This window comes from Bos grunniens, chromosome 20, assembly GCF_055505025.1.
Source record: "Bos grunniens cultivar Pamir isolate PY7600 chromosome 20, Bosgru_T2T1.0, whole genome shotgun sequence".
Taxonomy (NCBI): domain Eukaryota; kingdom Metazoa; phylum Chordata; class Mammalia; order Artiodactyla; family Bovidae; genus Bos; species Bos grunniens.
The window spans coordinates 48098693-48116699 of NC_141184.1; the positions used below are offsets into that span (position 1 = coordinate 48098693).

At 39.3% G+C, this 18007-nt stretch overlaps 1 protein-coding gene across 2 annotated transcripts in view; it reads left to right on the forward strand.

Annotated features, from left to right (window-relative positions):
* The window catches only part of MTREX (Mtr4 exosome RNA helicase), a 101515-nt gene that overhangs the window by 71482 nt on the left and 12026 nt on the right, over positions 1–18007 (forward strand). Inside the window, exons 23-26 of one of the 2 annotated variants that reach the window (XM_086361711.1) lie at positions 599–704; positions 5863–5919; positions 9056–9218; positions 17897–18001. In XM_086361711.1, coding sequence (XP_086217837.1) covers positions 599–704; positions 5863–5919; positions 9056–9218; positions 17897–18001 — 431 coding nt within the window. Of the gene's footprint in view, positions 1–598; positions 705–5862; positions 5920–9055; positions 9219–17896; positions 18006–18007 lie in introns of both variants that reach the window. The other variant, XM_086361712.1, reaches the window with a different exon arrangement.

The window sequence follows — 18007 nt, forward strand, 5'->3', positions numbered from 1 at the left end:
CTCTCCCACATTAGACTATAGAAGTAGTCTTATTTGTATTTTTGTCCTTTTGTTTTTTCTGTTAGGAACTTAACTCTGTTTATCATTAGGAACCCATATTTAGCTTTTGACTTTTGTTTTTGATTAGTTATTACCGTAAAGCTAGATGGTTTGTGACTTTTAGAAATCTTAGGAAGTTTGCAAAATGTGTGTCTGCTATGGATACATTCTAATTAAGATTTCTAATAACGTTGTTTTTCATTTTCTATTTTTTAAAGTTATTTGTAAAAAATAATTCAAATTTAATTGAGCTACAAACAATGTAAAAGGTCCTTAAACCTAGGTAATAAATGCTAATGGCTAATTTTTATGGTATTTTGAGAGTCAAGAAAACATTATTTATTTACATGAATATCTGTTTTGGTGTTTGCTAGGATGAGCTCTTTATATGAGACACCCATTTCACATTTACTATTGATTTATTCATAAATATGAAGACCTGCCATTTCCTTAGTTAGACAAGTCTTAATTTAAAACTGTACCTTAAGGATGTGTGGCTATATATATGTGTTTTTGTATTCTGATATTTGGAGTTTCTTTTTTTTTTGTGGTGGTACAGTGCTGATGAGCTCCTTCTAACTGAGATGATGTTTAATGGCCTTTTCAATGACCTATCTGCAGAGCAAGCAACAGCACTACTGAGCTGCTTTGTGTTTCAAGAGAATGTGAGTTTATGTATTTAGCACATCTTATTTATTAATTTGCATTTTATAGTTTAATTTTAATATTATGGATTTTTAAATTATAAAATGACTTTCATATTTTCATATTAATAGTTATATTATCAGAAAAGAATAAACTAGAATTTTATTTATAGACAATCATTATTAGTCAGATTCTAAGTTATAAATTTGTTCCATAACCCAGTGCATTATTTGAAGGTCTGTGTTAGTCAGACAGTCCTAGAAGAAAAAATGAAAATTAGGCAAACTAGTGAAAATGAAGAGAGTGAGACTGAATTAATATGCCTCTTCTCAGTTTTGGAGAGTAACTATGAGGCAGCTGATTATATCGATAGTAACAGCTGAAATCTTTGATTTCATAGGCAAGATTTGAGGTAATGGCCATAAGATTCTCATCAATAATCTTTTCAAGTGAGTACACTTTCAAGTTAGTTGACTTTCAACAACTTTTAAGAAATAAAAATGAAGTGCTAGGTGGACCATGAGAACACTAATCATCCATTGTGCTCAGTCGCATCTGATTCTTTACAACCCAGTGGACTGTAGCCCACCAGGCTCCTCTGTCCATGGAATTTTCCAGGCAGGAATACTGGAGTGGGTTGCCATTTCCTACTTCAGAGGATCTTCTCAACCCCAGGGATCAAACCTGCGTCTCCTGCATCGGCAGGTAGACTCTTTACCACTGCATCACCTGGGAAGCCCCTTGAAGTGAAGTCAGTGAAGTGAAGTCGCTCAGTCGTGTCCGACTCTTTGCGATCCCATGGACTGTAGCCTACCAGGCTCCTCCGTCCCTGGGATTCTCCAGAAGCCCCTTACTTTAATTCAAAAGCCAGTGTTTGTTTAAAAGAGTAAAATACATGTTTCACATTTCAAATTCAAGATTTTATTCATTGTGTATAAAATTGATGAAGTAAGATTAAGACAAGGACATTCGCCTTCTAAAAATAATGTTATGTTAATTTTTAGATGACCTTTTATCATATATTTAAAATTTTATCATATATTTAAATTTTTTAAAAAGTAAATTGTGTAAGACAAATTTGTTTTTGCAATTCTGCCATTGATCTATTTATCCAGTAACTATTTCCTTATTAATCAGATCAGTTACTTCTTGAAATAGGTGTGGGCACGTTTCTTTAAGCTCTCTGATTGCGGATTAGCATTACTACTATAGTGGCAATGACAACAAGTAGGACACTAATTGAAAAATGATTTATGCTCTCCTAAGAATGCTGTGCACTTATGAAGTAATTTAATCTGCCTGTGAGGAATGCATTTCTTTATGAAATATTATGTTAGGCTGTTTTCCTTAGGTTCAAAATCTTACTACATTAATTTCTGAGATAATTGTTAAGAACGTTTGTCAGATTTTCTTTGAACAGATCTAAGGTTTACAGATTGTTTGGGGGTTGATGATCTTCTGCCATGGCAGACTTTGTCTTCTGGCTAATTTCTTATACTCTGTTGTGTTTTTTGTTTTTCATTTGGCACAACAAAAATCCTGTCTTTTGAGAGGCCAAGTGTGTTACCTCTTCACAGGAGTTGGGCTTCACCAAACCATAGTTTTTAAATCTTGGGGCAGGATGTCACTGTGTGTGGTAAAGATTTGTTCAGTGAAGCCACACTCTGCTGTATGTGCTGTCATCATGCTTCCCGTGGTGCCGTCAACAGCAAAATGGATCATTGTGTTGAAAGTAACACGGAATGTCGTTGATACTTTTAAAAGTATTTTCTAGCCAGAGAAGAAGGTAAATATAGTAAGATATTGGTTATCAATGCTGATAATTTCTATTTTAAAATGCGTTATTTCTAAAACTGTGCCCTTATTTTTATATCATTAGAAGTAATATAGAATTACACAGTCTTTATAATGTAAATAACAAGTGTCTTTCAGATGCTTATTAATCACCCACTGCATGCACTGCAGAGACCAAGACCCGAGAGAGACAACAGAATTTTTTGCTTTCATGATACTTTCGTGTATGCTAGTCAATGAAGATAAAGAAATCAAGAACAGACATATTATGTCAGAAGGATGAGGGGTTTGGAGAAAAGTGAAGCAAAGGAGGCAAATAGAAATCATTTGGGGGGGCTGCATTTACTATTTTAAATAACGTGATTAGAAAAAGCCTCACTGATAGAGTAAAATTTGAATCAAGACCTAAAGGAGAGACAGAGCAAACTGCATGTACCTGGTGGGAACGTGTTGGTAAAGTGACAGACACTTAACTTACTTATATCATGACCAGTGCCTTCTGCTTATAATGACCAGGAGAGAGGAGAGCAGTAACTGGTGACCAGGGGATGGATGCAATATCAAAGATATTTACAGTCTTGCGTACTTTTCACTAAACTGAGATACTGAGTTCATTCTGGCCATTTTGCTTTCTCATTACTTATCATGATTTTTTTGTTTTAATAGGAATAACACAGAACCTGGTTCATAATTTATTATATAATATATACCTGATACAAATCAAAACCAAGTCCTATATAAATACTGATGCTTAAAGGCAGATCTGTTACAACTAGCCTGTAGTTTGGTTTCTTACTTAATTTACCTGTAATTACTTTAAATCCTGTCTCACACATATATACATACATTTCTGGCAATAATTTTTTGTATAGTAAGTCTACCTTTGTCAAAATTAATTGTTCCTTAATATTAGATTAGTACAAAAGTAATTACCGTTTTGGACCCTGAATTTTAAATCATTATAACTAGGCTCAAGTTCATCTTTATTAACCAAAATAGGAACCATTACAATTAACATATTTGTGCCAATGAGAAATAAGTTTGTTTATTCCTGTAGCATAGAAATCCATGCTTTGGGATTTGATGAACTCATGGGAAGCATTTTTTGCATCTTGCTGGTTGTGGAAGCATTTTCCCTTCAAAAAGTTGTAGAGATGCTTGAAGAAGTGGTAGTGAGTTGGTGAGAGGTCAGGTGAATATGGCAGGTGAGGCCAAACTTCTTTCAGCTTTTGAAGCGTTGGTTGTGCAACATGCAGTCAAACGTGATTGTGGAGAAGAATTGGGCCCTTTCCGTTGACCAGTACCTGCTGCAGGCATTGCAGTTTTGGGTACATCTCATTGACTTGCTGAGCATACTTCCCAGATGTAATGGTTTCGCCAGGATTCAGAAAGCTCTCATGGATCACACGAACAGCAGACCACCAAACAGTGACCATGACCCTTTTCTTGGAGCAAGTTTGGGTTTGGGAAGTGCCTTAGAGCTTTTTCTACATCCACCCAGTGAGCTAGTTGTCTCTGACTGTCGTGTAAAATCCACTTTTCGTTGCACATCACAATCCAGTCGAGAAATGGTACATGGTTGTTGGGTAGACTAAGAGAAGATGACACCTCAAAATGACGAATATTTTGATTTTCGATCAGCTCATGAGGTACCCACTTATCGAGCTTGTTCACCCTTTCACTTTCCTTCAAGTGCCACATGAGCGTGGGATGGTCACTGTTGAGTTCTTGGGCAGCTTCTTGTGTAGGTGGAAGAGGGTCGGCTTCAGTGGTCCTCTCAGGTGGTTGTCGTCACTTCTGACGGTCAGTCGCTGCTCTCTTCATCTGCAGGGCTCTCGTCGTCTTTGCCAGACTTCCTGAACTAGCACTGCACTGTATGTTCATTAGCAGTTCCTGGGTGAAATGCATTGTTGATGTTGCGAGTTGTCTGCACTGCTTTATCACTCCTTTTGAACTTGAATAAGAAATTTGCTTGAATTTGCTTTTTGTCTAACATTATTTCCATAGTCTATAATACAAATAAAATAAACAGCAAGTAATAATTCATTAGCAAAAAGCTTTATAAAGCAAGAAATGAGCATTAAAATGATGTATAACAGAACCACATTTGACTAGTATTCTAATATCAAGTGGCATAATTCAACAATGCAAAACTGAAATTTCTTTTATACCAACCTAATAATATCTTTATACTAATCACAAGTCTGTAGGGTTTGAGTGCCTTAGAATGTTAAGAACGGAGAAGGCAATGGCACCCCACTCCAGTACTCTTGCCTGGAAAATCCAATGGACGGAGGAGCCTGGTGGGCTGAAGTCCATGGGGTCGCTAAGAGTTGGACACGACTGAGCGACTTCACTTTTACTTTTCACTTTCCTGCATTGGAGAAGGAAATGGCAACCTACTCCAGTGTTCTTGCCTGTAGAATCCCAGGGACGGGGGAGCCTGGTGGGCTGCCGTCTATGGGGTCACATAGAGTCAGACACGACTGAAGTGACTTAGCAGCAGAGTGTTAAGAAACCAACACACAGAATTGAAGCAGCTTGTCCATGTTAATTTGATTGGTTAGTAATAGACCTTAAACTCTTAATTTTTCTAATTGAAATATTGATGGACTTTGCAGTAATAGAAAGAGAACAGTAAGAACAGTGAAACTCATTTAAATTTTTGTCTTCAAACAGGCTTCCCTAGTGGCTCAGATGGGTAAAGAATCTGCCTGCAGTGCAGGAGACCTGGGTTCAGTCCCTGGGTTGGGAAAATCTCCTGAAGAAGGGAATGGCAACCCACTCCAGTGTTGTTTCCTGGAGAATTCCATGGACAGAGTAGCCTGGTGGGCTACAAGGCTACAGTCCCTGGGGTTGCAAAGAGTAGGACATGACTAAGCAGCTAACACTTTTCAAAGTGGTTAGAGAGTTAGAAATACCTAGGTAAGATTAAAATTGAAGGCATTACTTCCAATGTAGTTTATACAAGATTTTTAGTTTTCACAGGTTAAAAGTTGCCTAGAAGTCAAACTGTTTAAAAAATCAAAATATGATATAACAGTTTATAAATGTTGATGTAACTAAACTACTATGCATGTTTACAATATTTGCTCCTTCAGTTCCATTTATGGTCACAAAAAATAGCTAATTTAGCACACTTTGAAAATTTAGGAGTGTAGTATTTTCCTCTGAAATGTAAAAGAATAGTATAATTCAGGATGACATGAGTGATAATTTTGCTGACATAATTAAGTTAATTAGAAACTTTAAATGCTGATGACTGAGGTCTTATCATTTGAAATGAATAGAAATCATAAAAGCTTTGTTTTGTTTGTAAAAGTAAATAGTATATAATGCATTTTAAACTTGAGTTTTGTATATAATCTTCCCTTTCTTTTATAGTCTAGTGAGATGCCCAAATTAACAGAGCAGTTAGCAGGACCACTTCGTCAAATGCAGGTAAGATTTTTTTGAACTACATATTTTAAGAATAGTATATTGTGAAATAAACATTTGTGACAGTCTAATCATAGACCACCTGACCGGCCTCTTGAGAAACCTATATGCAGGTCAGGAAGCAACAGTTAGAACTGGACATGGAACAACAGACTGGTTCCAAATAGGAAAAGGAGTATGTCAAGGCTATATGTTGTCACCCTGCTTATTTAACTTATATGCAGAGTACATCATGAGAAACGCTGGGCTGGAAGAAGCAAAAGCTGGAATCAAGATTGCCGGGAGAAATATCAATAACCTTAGGTATGCAGATGATACCACCCTTATGGCAGAAAGTGAAGAGGAACTAAAAAGCCTCTTGATGAAAGTGAAAGTGGAGAGTGAAAAAGTTGGCTTAAAGCTCAACATTCAGAAAACTAAGATCATGGCATCTGGTCCCATCAGTTCCTGGGAAATAGATGGGGAAACAGTGTCAGACTTAATTTTTTGGGGCTCCAAAATCAACCAGATGGTGACTGCAGCCATGAAATTAAAAGACGCTTACTCCTTGGAAGGATAGTTATGACCAACCTAGATAGCATATTGAAAAACAGAGACATTACCTTGTCAACAAAGGTCCATCTAGTCAAGGCTATGGTTTTTCCAGTAGTCATGTATGGATGTGAGAGTTGGATTGTGAAGAAAGCTGAGTGCCGAAGAATTGATGCTTTTGAACTGTGGTATTGGAGAAGACTCTTGAGAGTCCCTTGGACTGCAAGGACGTCCAACCAGTCCATCCTAAAGGAGATCAGTCCTAGGTGTTCATTGGAAGGACTGATGCTGAGGCTAAAACTCCAGTACTTTGGCCACCTCATGCGAAGAGTTGACTCATTGGAAAAGACTGATGCTGGGAGGGATTGGGGGCAGGAGGAGAAGAGGACGACAGAGGATGAGATGGCTGGATGGCATTACAGACTTGATGGGCATGAGTTTGTGTGGACTCCTAGAATTGGTGATTGACAGGGAGGCCAGGCGTGCTGCGATTCATGGGGTCGCAAAGAGTCGGACACGACTGAGCAACTGAACTGAACTGAACTGAATCATAGTACTTTTCATTCCACAGAGACAGCTTCCTTCAAATTAAATATATCATTTGATGTTAGTTTTGTCACTTAATACTATTTTGATAACATCATTTGTAATTTTTATTTTAAAAATGAAACCATCTCCCTCACCAAAATAATAAATTATATAGAGTTGCTTTGAGTAACATTTACCATTGTATAGTATAGATAAACTGTATCAGCAGTTCAGTGCATGCACTGTTTTCCTTGATGTTAAGAATGGCATCTTGATAGAGTTAGTTCAATTTGTTTTACATTTTTCTATCCTCATTTATAATAAATTTTAAAATCAGGTTTTAAGATTATCTCTGGATCCTCAAAGGCATATGTTTTTGATACCAGGGACCAGTTTTATGGAAGACAAATTTTTCACCATCAGAGTGAGGTGGGAAGATGGTTTGGGGATAATTTTACATTTAGTGTGCACTTTCAGTTCAGTTCAGTTGCTCAGTCATGTCCGACTCTTTGCGACCCCATGAATCGCAGCACACCAGGCCTCCCTATCTCCCGGAGTTCACTCAAACTCATATCCATCGAGTCAGTGATGCCATCCAGCCATCTCATCCTCTGTCATCCCCTTCTCTTCCTGCCCCCAATCCCTCCCAGCATCAGAGTCTTTTCCAATGAGTCAACTCTTCGCATGAGGTGGCCAAAGTACTGGAGTTTCAGCTTTAGCATCATTCCTTCCAAAGAAATCCCAGGGCTGATCTCCTTCAGAATGGACTGGTTGGATCTCCTTGCAGTCCAAGGGACTCTCAAGAGTCTTCTCCAACACCACAGTTCAAAAGCATCAATTCTATAGCACTCAGCCTTCTTCACAGTCCAACTCTTGCATCCATACATGACCACAGGAAAAACCATAGCCTTGACTAGACGGACCTTTGTTGGCAAAGTAATGTCTCTGCTTTTCAATATGCTATCTAGGTTGGTCATAACTTTTCTTCCAAGAAGCATCTTTTAATTTAATGGCTGTGGTTACCATCTGCAGTGATTTTTGGAGCCCCCCAAAATAAAGTCTGACACTGTTCCCACTGTTTCCCCATCTATTTGCCATGAAGTAATGGGACCAGATGCCATGATCTTCGTTTTCTGAATGTTGAGCTTTAAGCCAACTTTTTCACTCTCCTCTTTCACTTTCATCAAGCAGATGATACCACCCTTATGGCAGAAAGTGTGCACTTTACTTCTGTTGTTTTTAATCAGCTCCACCTCTTAGATCCCAGAGTTTGGGGACCCTTGGTTCATAATAATGAATTGGTATCTTTTTTTATTTCTTAGGAGGAATGATTTTGTCTACCACTGTAAGACAGTGCAATAGAGGAATGAAGAGTGAATCATAAAAATGATCTCTTTAATGGAATATTTAGCACTTTTTCATGTTACTAAGAAGTTTAAACTCCAGAACTAGTGAAGTCTTCATAGGCCTGGGGGTTTTTGACCCTTTCAATTACCAGGAGAAAAGAATGACTACCTTATTATTGTCAGGAAAAGAAAATCTTAAAATGTACCTTTTTTAAAGCTTTGTTGTAGAAAAACATCATTTTGCCATAGGATTTTTGTTTCTCTAAGGCTGTTTTGTTAGGATTCTTGCCTAGAGAATCCTGTGGACGGAGGAGCCTGGTGGGCTTCTGTCCATAGGGTCGCACAGAGTCGGACACGACTGAAGCGACTTAGCACTTAGCAGCAAGGCTGTTTTGTTACTGTTGTCTTTGTTTTGTTAATGAAACAGATTAGTTAAATGTCACTCTTGAATAGTTTTAATGAAGAGTTTTGGTTATTGTACAAAAGGTATTACTGGGTAAAAATCATACTCTTGATTTGTTTTTTTCTAATATAGTGAGAAAGCTTTGCTGTTTGATTACTGAACAATGGGTCAGGCAGTGTGGCTACTCAGAAGCAGAACATCCAGATTGTAGGCATATTACTACCAAGGAAGAAAAAGGAAACTTGTAGAATACTGGCTTTGGAAGCGTAAAAAGAAAGTGATATGGGAGATCATAAGTAAGAAATTTGAAGCATATCTTTTCTTTTCAAAGGAATGTGCTAAAAGAATTGCAAAAGTTTCAGCAGAAGCCAAATTGGAAATTGATGAGGAGACTTACCTAAGCTCATTTAAACCTCACTTGATGGATGTAGTGTACACCTGGGCGACTGGCGCCACATTTGCCCACATCTGCAAAATGACGGATGTCTTTGAAGGTATGGTTGAGTGTTCTATATATATACTTCTTTCTGATATAAGAAATATACTTAGAATGACATTGACTTACCAAAAAGAATATTATATTATTTTAAATTTTGGATAATAAAAGGAAATCTTCTGCCCATGTAGGGGTTTCCCTGGTGGCTCAGTGGTAAAGAATCCGCCTGCAATGCAGGAGACCTCTTGCAATGCAAGAGATGCAGGTTCAATCCCTGGGCTGGGAAGATCCCCTGGAAAAGGAAATGGCAACCTTCTCCAGTATCGTTGCCTGGGAAATCTCATGAACAGAGGAGCCTGGCGGGCTGCATGCAGTCTATGGGGTAACCAAAGAGTCTGATTCGGTTTAGTGACTAAACAACAACAACCTAATGGCTTGCTATATAATTCCACCAAATAATAGCAGAGCTGAAAATGCTGTCCATTGCATACAAAATCAAATAGGTACTTAATTTAACTGAAGAAAAATTTTAAATGAAAAAGTAAAGGTAAAAGAAATACAAAAGGAGTAATTATAAGTGAATTATAAGAAGCAAATAATAGGCACAGTATATAAAGAAAGCCATATTTAGAAATTCTATAATCATTGCAAAAATATTAGCTTATGTAGATATATATAGTGGTAAATTCTGTATACATTGAACTTTCTTAAAAATGAAAATAAATGAGCTTGGACTTCATAGCGATTAATGTAAGATACTTAAAATATTATTATTTCTTATCTATCTATTTTGAGATAAATTATTTTTAACATACCCTGAATTATATGCTTTTCACCCAATATTATTGAAGACTGACTAATAGGTTACTGAGTTTATGAATCAGTGATTTTTGTAATGCATAGATTAAACATCACAAAATCAGCTGTGAGCCTTTACTTTACTGCATTGAATTTTATGGGTTTTAAGGTTTTAAATATGAAGATCACCTGGAGAAGGGAAAAGCTACTCACTCCAGTATTCTGGCCTGGAGAATTCCACGGACTGTATAGTCCAGGGGATCACAAAGAGTCAGACACGACTGAGTGACCGTCACTTTCATTTTTAAATTAATTGTGTGCTGTTTTAGTCCTTTCCCTAAAGTTTATTTCTAAACTTCCATTAAATGGTCATTAGTATTATGGTCCCAGAATCTTTCTGTGAATACTGTACTCTGTTATGAGGATGGTGATTATTTATTAGGTAAACAGTGTGCCAGGCATTGTGCTATAATCAGCATTTTATATACTTTAAATCTAATCACTAGTGGCACATCTGAGTAGATACTATTTGCACTTTGCACAAGGAGACTGATTTAGAAAAGGTAAATAATTTGGCCAAGGTCGTGGAGGTGTACCACATGACGACAGTATGTTTGAATTCTGGACTCTGTGACTGCCCGCCACATGGTAGTTGATTACTTCATCTAAAAACCGTAATACCTCATCTTTGAGTTTTGGATCACCAAGAGGATTCTTAAATACTGCCTAGAATTGTGCCATCTCCATCCTCTGAAAATGCTGTAGGGATGGTCAGAAGGCCTGTCATAACTGATGGTGTGAGAAGAGGAACACGTGACACCCTCACCTCACTTAACCCACAGAAACCCAGGGGGTGTATGACAGCTTGTGTGTTTCAGAGATACAAAGGCAATCAGGTACAGGATCACCACTCTTCAGTATAACTTCTTTTTGGAAGATAGGAATGAAACCGTGACTGTTCTGTGCCCAGATTCTAGAATTACTAATATGCTAGCTCATATTTGTGTATCTGCTTCTCTGAGAAGGTAGGCACAGCGGCATGAAACAGTAGTGGTGCATTGTGTGGTTTATTTGTTTAAGAGAAATGAAGGAACAGTAGACCTAGAAATAGAGGAAGGCTTGTAAAATTATCTTTATAGATTGTTTTTCTATTCTTTGTACTTAAGTGGGAAAGTTATCACGGTATGGAAGATAAATTGTAAAGTGTTAAAATTGAAGGTAGTTTGTATTTCTGCCACCTATGAGTTGATGTTTTCCCCCACATATGAGCAATTCCTGAAATCAGTATTTTTACCTCTTTTCAATTCCTTGGGGCTGTTTTGATGTCACAGTTTGCTCATGAAATCTAAGATTGAAAATTAAGGGATTCATAACTATAACTTGAAATTGGGTCTAATATCAACACAGTTTTCATGGCACCATTATGTCAGCTCTACCTTTTCTTTCTAAAACTGGAATAGACTATATATTGGCTCATAAAATATGTAATTAAACAGCAAAAAAAAAAAAATACTGAGAACCTTGGGATATTAGGATATTATTTCCTTTCTCTGGCATACTGTGTCTCCTTGCCACAACCTTTTTTTTAAAAAAACTGGTGGTGTTTACTTTATCCACTTCAGAATAGCCATTCTCTCCTCGTCTTGTTACGGCACATGCTTGATATAATTGGAAAAGTACTATAATCACAGCTCTACCCCTAGTATAGTGTGTCTTTACTTTTATGGGCAGAAAATGACTACATTGGAACTTTTCAGTGTGCTGTGGTCAAGTGTCCAATCATGTCATGAGCCTCAGAGGTAGTTTTAAGAACTTTTCAAACATTAGCTGGAGCTAGTTAACCTTGAATGGTGGGTACTATTTATTTGCCTGTACAAACGCGGTACGGTGCTCTTCCCTGTGCAGGACGGATTTGCTTTCCTTTAAGCACATGCCGTCAGGAAAGCTGCTGTGACAGATTATCATGGGAAACTGTTCGCTGCAGTGCTTACGTCTGTCAGGGGTTTTTTAAGCAAATGCTGTTTTGTGCATTCCCAGTCTCTGCCCCGCCACAAGTTCTTTTCACGTGCCTTTCAACTAGCATAGCTTTACCCTTCCCTAGGAGAGGATACATCAGTGTCATAAGGGATTTTCCAGCTGGTTTGTTTTTTTTACATTTGCTAATAAGAGTAGCATTTTATTAGTATGTATCTTTTCTCTATTTAACTTTTGGCACAATTTTAGTACTAAATGACTTAAGAATTAGCACCTGATTCTTACTCTTTTGATGAATAATTAACTGAGACCCTAGTGGGACCAGGAATTGTGCTGCATGCAGTACAGGCAATAGTCTCTGCCCTCCCAGAATGTTTTCAGCCTGAGCTGGGTAATATGGTAAATGATTGCAGGAAAGTGTATTTATGATTCTAATCTCAGGCCTCAATAACCACTTAGATAGGAGGTATTATATCAGATTTAGGGCATGAACTGGAGGAACCACTTTTGGGAATGCCAGCAAGTTGGAGGTAGAAATAAATACCTCTCCAGGTAAAGAAATGTGTTGATTTCTTCTATCCTCAACTAGAATGTTTTGTTCAAGAACCACATGAGCCTGATGTTTGTAAAACTGCCCTCACGCTTGTGTGCTCAAATGTCCTTCAATCGGGTGGATAGTTAAATTGTGTTTTATTCATACAGTGGAACAGTATTCAGCTAGAAAAAGGAGTTAAGGACTGATTCGTGATAGTATATGAACTTGAAACACTTTAAGGTTCTAAGTGAAAGGAGGCAGACACAGAAGCCACCTACTGGATAATTTCATTTATGTGAAATGTCCAGAATAGGCAAAGCTATAGAGAGACAGAAGTAGATTTGTGGTTACCATGGACTGGTGGTGGGTGTGACTGCTTAATGGACTTGGGTTTCTTTTGGGTTTGATAAAAAGATTCTAAAATTAAATAGTGGTTATGGTTGTACAACTCTGAATATACTAAAAACCACTGAATTTGTGCACTTATTTAAAAGGGTGAATTTGTGTTTGTATTGACTCTACCGGATCTTAGCTATGGACATGCGGGGGTCTTTGTTGAGTGGGGCGGGGGGATCTCTCATTGCAGCATATGGATTCTGAGTTGTGGCGCTGCGGCTCTGTAGTCGTGGCCCTGGGACTCAGTAGTCGTGGCGCTGGGGCTCGGTAGTCGTGGCGCTGGGGCTCGGTAGTCGTGGTGCTGGGGCTCAGTAGTCGTGGTGCTGGGGCTTTGTTATAACCCTGGGGCTCAGTAGTTGCAGCTCATGAACTTAGTTGCTCTACAGCATATGTGATCTTAGTTCCCCAACCAGGGATCCAACCATGTCCCTTGACTACAAGGGAAGTCCCCAAAGGGTGAATTTTATGCCATGTGAATTATTATCTAAGTGTGCATTCTTCCAGAATGGTGATATAAACCTAAGTATAAAAAATGGGTAGTGACGCTGGGGCACATGCTTTAAAGTGGTAGATTTTGTGTGTATTTTACTACAGTTTCATTACTATTAAGGATTCAGTTTTACTTTCCACTCTGGCAAAACCAGAAAAAAGGTTCGTAATAAACCATTTGGTTGTTAGTGTGTGTTTTTGTTTCTGGTCAGCTTCAGATAGCCTGGGAGGAAGGGTCATGGCCTTTTATCTCGGGTCTTACACTTAATCTAGGTGGTCATAATTGATGAGGCAGAAAGATTTCTAAAGCTGGGAGTAAGGAGAAGCCTTGGATTACGGAGAACTGTAGTAGGTAGGAAGTGTACTGGGAGATTCACCTCTTCCCAGGAGTCTTCATGAGTCTCCATCAGGAATAAATAGCCCTTATGCTGCATGCAGCTGTGAACGGTGTGTGTGCACACAAGGTGATTTCTTGACAAGACTGAGGCCGACTGCCACAGCCATTGTATATGCAACCCTGTGTCTCCTGGCCTCATTTCTTAATTGTTCTCATCTCATCTGAAACTGTCAGAACTCAGTTTTCCAGAAATTGAGTTGGCGTGAGCTATATCTGGCTATATCTGAAGTAAATATATATTTACTTCATATGTTTGGTCTCTGATAGCTTTTGCAGATTCTGGCTGTTAACATGCTGCTGCTGTTGCTGCTGTTAAGTCGCTTCAGTCGTGTCCGACTCTGTGTGGCCTCATAGACGGCAGCCCACCAGGCTCCTCCATCCCTGGGATTCTCCAGGCAAGAGTAAAGGAATGGAGTGCCATTGCCTTCTCCACTATTAACATGAGTTTCTCAATTTGCAGAAATACCTAAACAATACCAGGTTATCTATGTTTCCCGGGACACATTTGAATTCAGTCAAAACAATATTTGTGAGCACAGGCAGCTGATTGGCAGCCTGCACAGCAAACATTTATGAAGGGCTCCATTTCAGTTCCAAATGGCCTGCGGAATCCATTCTTTGCTTTTTGAAGTGCTGTATATTTACATTTTTAACTATTACCTAATTTTATTTTCTTCAAATAGAAGTGTTTGCAAAACACACATTTACTGTCTAGTTGCACGGGTAATCTGATGTTCTTTACGTTCTCCGTTCCAGCCCCCCGACCCTTTAGACACCCAGTGTTATTGCGATTGGATTTCCTCTTTCAATGCAAAGCAGTACTAGAGCTCAGCATTCTTTGCACTGAGAACAGAAATAACAAATAGAGCCAGCATTTATTGAGTTCCTATTGTATTACTGCCACTTACTAAGCACCCTGCATACATTATTTCATTCATTTCTCATAATAACCCCATTTAGGTTTAAGAATTATTATTATCTCCATTTTATAGGTGAGTAAACTTGAAGATTTTCACAGGTTAATAGAGAAGATTTGAAAGGAAAAGAGTGAATTCACTTTGTGAAACTGTTGAGTTTGAGGTGTCTGTAATATGTGTGGGTGATCAACTTTTTGTTGATCCAGTAATAGCATCTAGGTAGAATTAATAGCATTGTTTTGTTTTTGTAACAGCTGTTTTTTATAATTGTGGCCTAGAAGTGAGTAACTTTCACTTAAGTAAAAAATGTTACAGCAAAAATGAGTGACGTGCTAATGACTGAACTTCATGAAATAGTATCTTTAAAGCTAAAACTTAGGGTCCACAAATGATTATCCTGGTACAGAAATATCAGACCATCCAGAACCTTATGTTTGAATCAGGGCTGAAACAGACTCACCAGGGCTCCTATTGGCATTTGAATGAATGGTATTAGATTTGGGGGCAGTAGAGGAGCACTCTTCCTCCTGGAATGCAGGAGGTCAGGGATAGGCTCCTCACCTGCCCACAGGACTGCAGCCCTTGTTATTATGTTGCTTGTGCCTGCACAGGGGTGCCAGTAAAGGGCAGTAAGAGCTGAAACACACATCCAGGGGAAGAGATAAAAGTAGGTGCTGTCCATTTATCAAGTCATGAATTTACCAGTGGGTCTAGGGGATGCCACCTTCTGACCCCACAGTGGTTAGTGGCCAACCTGGCAGCTTCCTGTTCTTAGGGAATAGGCTAATACTCTTACCTGTATTTGTAAAGTGGTTGAAGGTTCGAGATTCTTCTTCCAGGAACTCAGCCTCACAGTTTAAAAGGGAAGCCATTGCTCTAAAGGGTGAACCTGAAAGTCATTAACCCCTCTAGGGTTTCTTGTTTGTTAAGATGGTGGTAGGATGTTGGAAGTAGCCAATGACATAGTCTCCTCCTACTTGGGAACATCTTTTGTGAAATCATTTTTGTTGTTGTTGTTAAAGGTTACTAGTAAAAGCAGCAGCAAGTCTGTTTTTCATTTGTTCAGTTAATTTTCAAAATCTTAATATAGCTTATTGGTGTTAGAATCAGTTGTCTCAGTAACAGAAAGTAAATGCCCAGGTAGGTATGCTTCCTCATTCTCTTGGAGACCTGCTATGAAGGGGCCCCACTACTGCTTAGAACTTCCCTTCTGAGCCACAGTTCTCTTTCTAGTCATGTAAAGAGAATTAGGATGCAACTGAGATTCTTGTGTTTCTGTCTGCCATTATATGTACCTCCAGGTGGATCAGTCTAGTAATTCATTCTCTAATCCTGTACTTCAGTAGCAGAGTTCTCCTGGACAAAAATTGTATCATTTGGTGTCTTCAGAAGCCATAGTCTGTAACCTCAGGATCACATTAAACTTTCCTAGTAATAGATGTAGCCCCAGCAGAGGAGGAGGAGATTGTTGTGCACCAGCTCGGTACCTGACACTTGGAACATTCTGCCTCATTTAGTTTATAGTGTTTCCCTAGCTCGATAATACAGTCCCTCAGGCAGTAGATGGCACATCTGAATCGTAATCCCTCGTCTTCCTCTCCAGAGACTGTGGTCTCTGGCTCTGAGGCTCGTCTTACAGGCGATTCCAGATCCTCACTGCTCTCCTTGCACACCTTCCTCACTTGTGCCAGCTTTGTGGATGATCACTTCTGCTTCAGAGGACAGGCAGGTGCCAGTAGGCTGTCTTAAGCTAGAAACTCATGTGCATATCTCTTGTCCCTTACTCTCTCCTCTTCAGAGGAAGTCGCTCTCGATTCCAGGGCCGCCTTCCACTCTTCTGCACCCTCTTCGTTTTGAATCCCATCCTTTCTGCTGCCACTTTGGTAGTTTGTATTTCTCATCCGCATCTTCTCCAGTTACCAGCATAACATACCGTGTTTAAGAGCAAGAGCTTTAGGAGTTAAATCTCCATTGTTTTTCTCCCTTGGGCACATTGGACCATAATGTGGAGGGCATTAAAAGGTAAAAAGAGCCCTGAACACAGTACAATGAGTGTTTTACAAGACACATGTTAATAAATTATTCCAGTGTTACAAGGCACTGGCACCCCATTCCAGTTCTCTTGCCTGGAAAATCACATGGATGGAGGAGCCTGGTGGGCTGCCGTCCATGGGGCCGCTAAGAGTCAGACACGACTGAGCAACTTCACTTTCACTTTTCACTTTGATGCATTGGAGAAGGAAATGGCAACCCACTCCAGTGTTCTTGCCTGGAGAATCCCAGGGACGGGGGAGCCTGGTGGGCTGCCGTCTATGGGGTCGCACAGAGTCAGACACGACTGAAGCGATGTAGCAGTAGCAGTGTTACAAGGAGTTAAATAAGAACCTGAAGTGTGAGGTCACAGCTTGCATACCAGAGAGAACTGATACTCCTCTGTATTTCAGGCATTAAAACTAAAATCCAAGAGTTTTCAACTTAGGTAGTACTTAGAAAAAGAATCCGGAGGCTCCTTCTCGTGCAAGCCTGACAGAAGTGCAAGTGTGTTTACAACTTCACCTTTGATGCAAACACTTGTCTCGGGGAGTCAAATCCCAATGGGAAGGGACTGATCGCCTCTTCTATGCTTCATTGAGGATACACTGTGTGAGGAAATTATTGCTGAAAGAGCCTGTTTAAGGTCCAGAAGAATGATCGATTGCACCTTTAAAATGAAAATCTGCTTCTGTTATTCCCTTCCTTAAACATTCTCCATTGCGTTCTCTTCAGAGGGTAGTATCCAGAGGCCGTGGTAGGCCACGCCCAGGGCCCACCGTGGTCTGTTGGGCATTTCTGCATTGCCTTGGTGGTCTTGCCTTGTCACTGCCTGACAGTGACCTTATGCATAAAGGACCCAAATCATATGTCACCTTTGCTGCCCTTCATCCATGTTGTTCTGTCCTCTGTTCCCAGGGCATTTTGTGTACTTCTGTAAGAGCAAGTGTCAACACATTATAATAAATCCACGCCTCTCTCTACCATTAGGCAAAGACGGGAATTAAACTCTTCATCCTTGTGGCCTTCCTGGTGCCTAGCAGTCACTAATCAAGTTTACTACTGATTTACTGCAGTACAAGTTCCTCAGAGGACTGTTGGTTAATCATCCCATGTTCGCCTTCCTTGTGTCTTAACAAAAGTTCTGCTTTTCCTGATTATTTACACTTTACAAGTGATTTGTTTGTTTTTCTGTCCAGGCAGCATAATTCGTTGTATGAGGCGCCTGGAAGAACTACTTCGACAAATGTGTCAAGCAGCAAAAGCCATTGGAAACACTGAGCTGGAAAATAAATTTGCAGAAGGTCAGT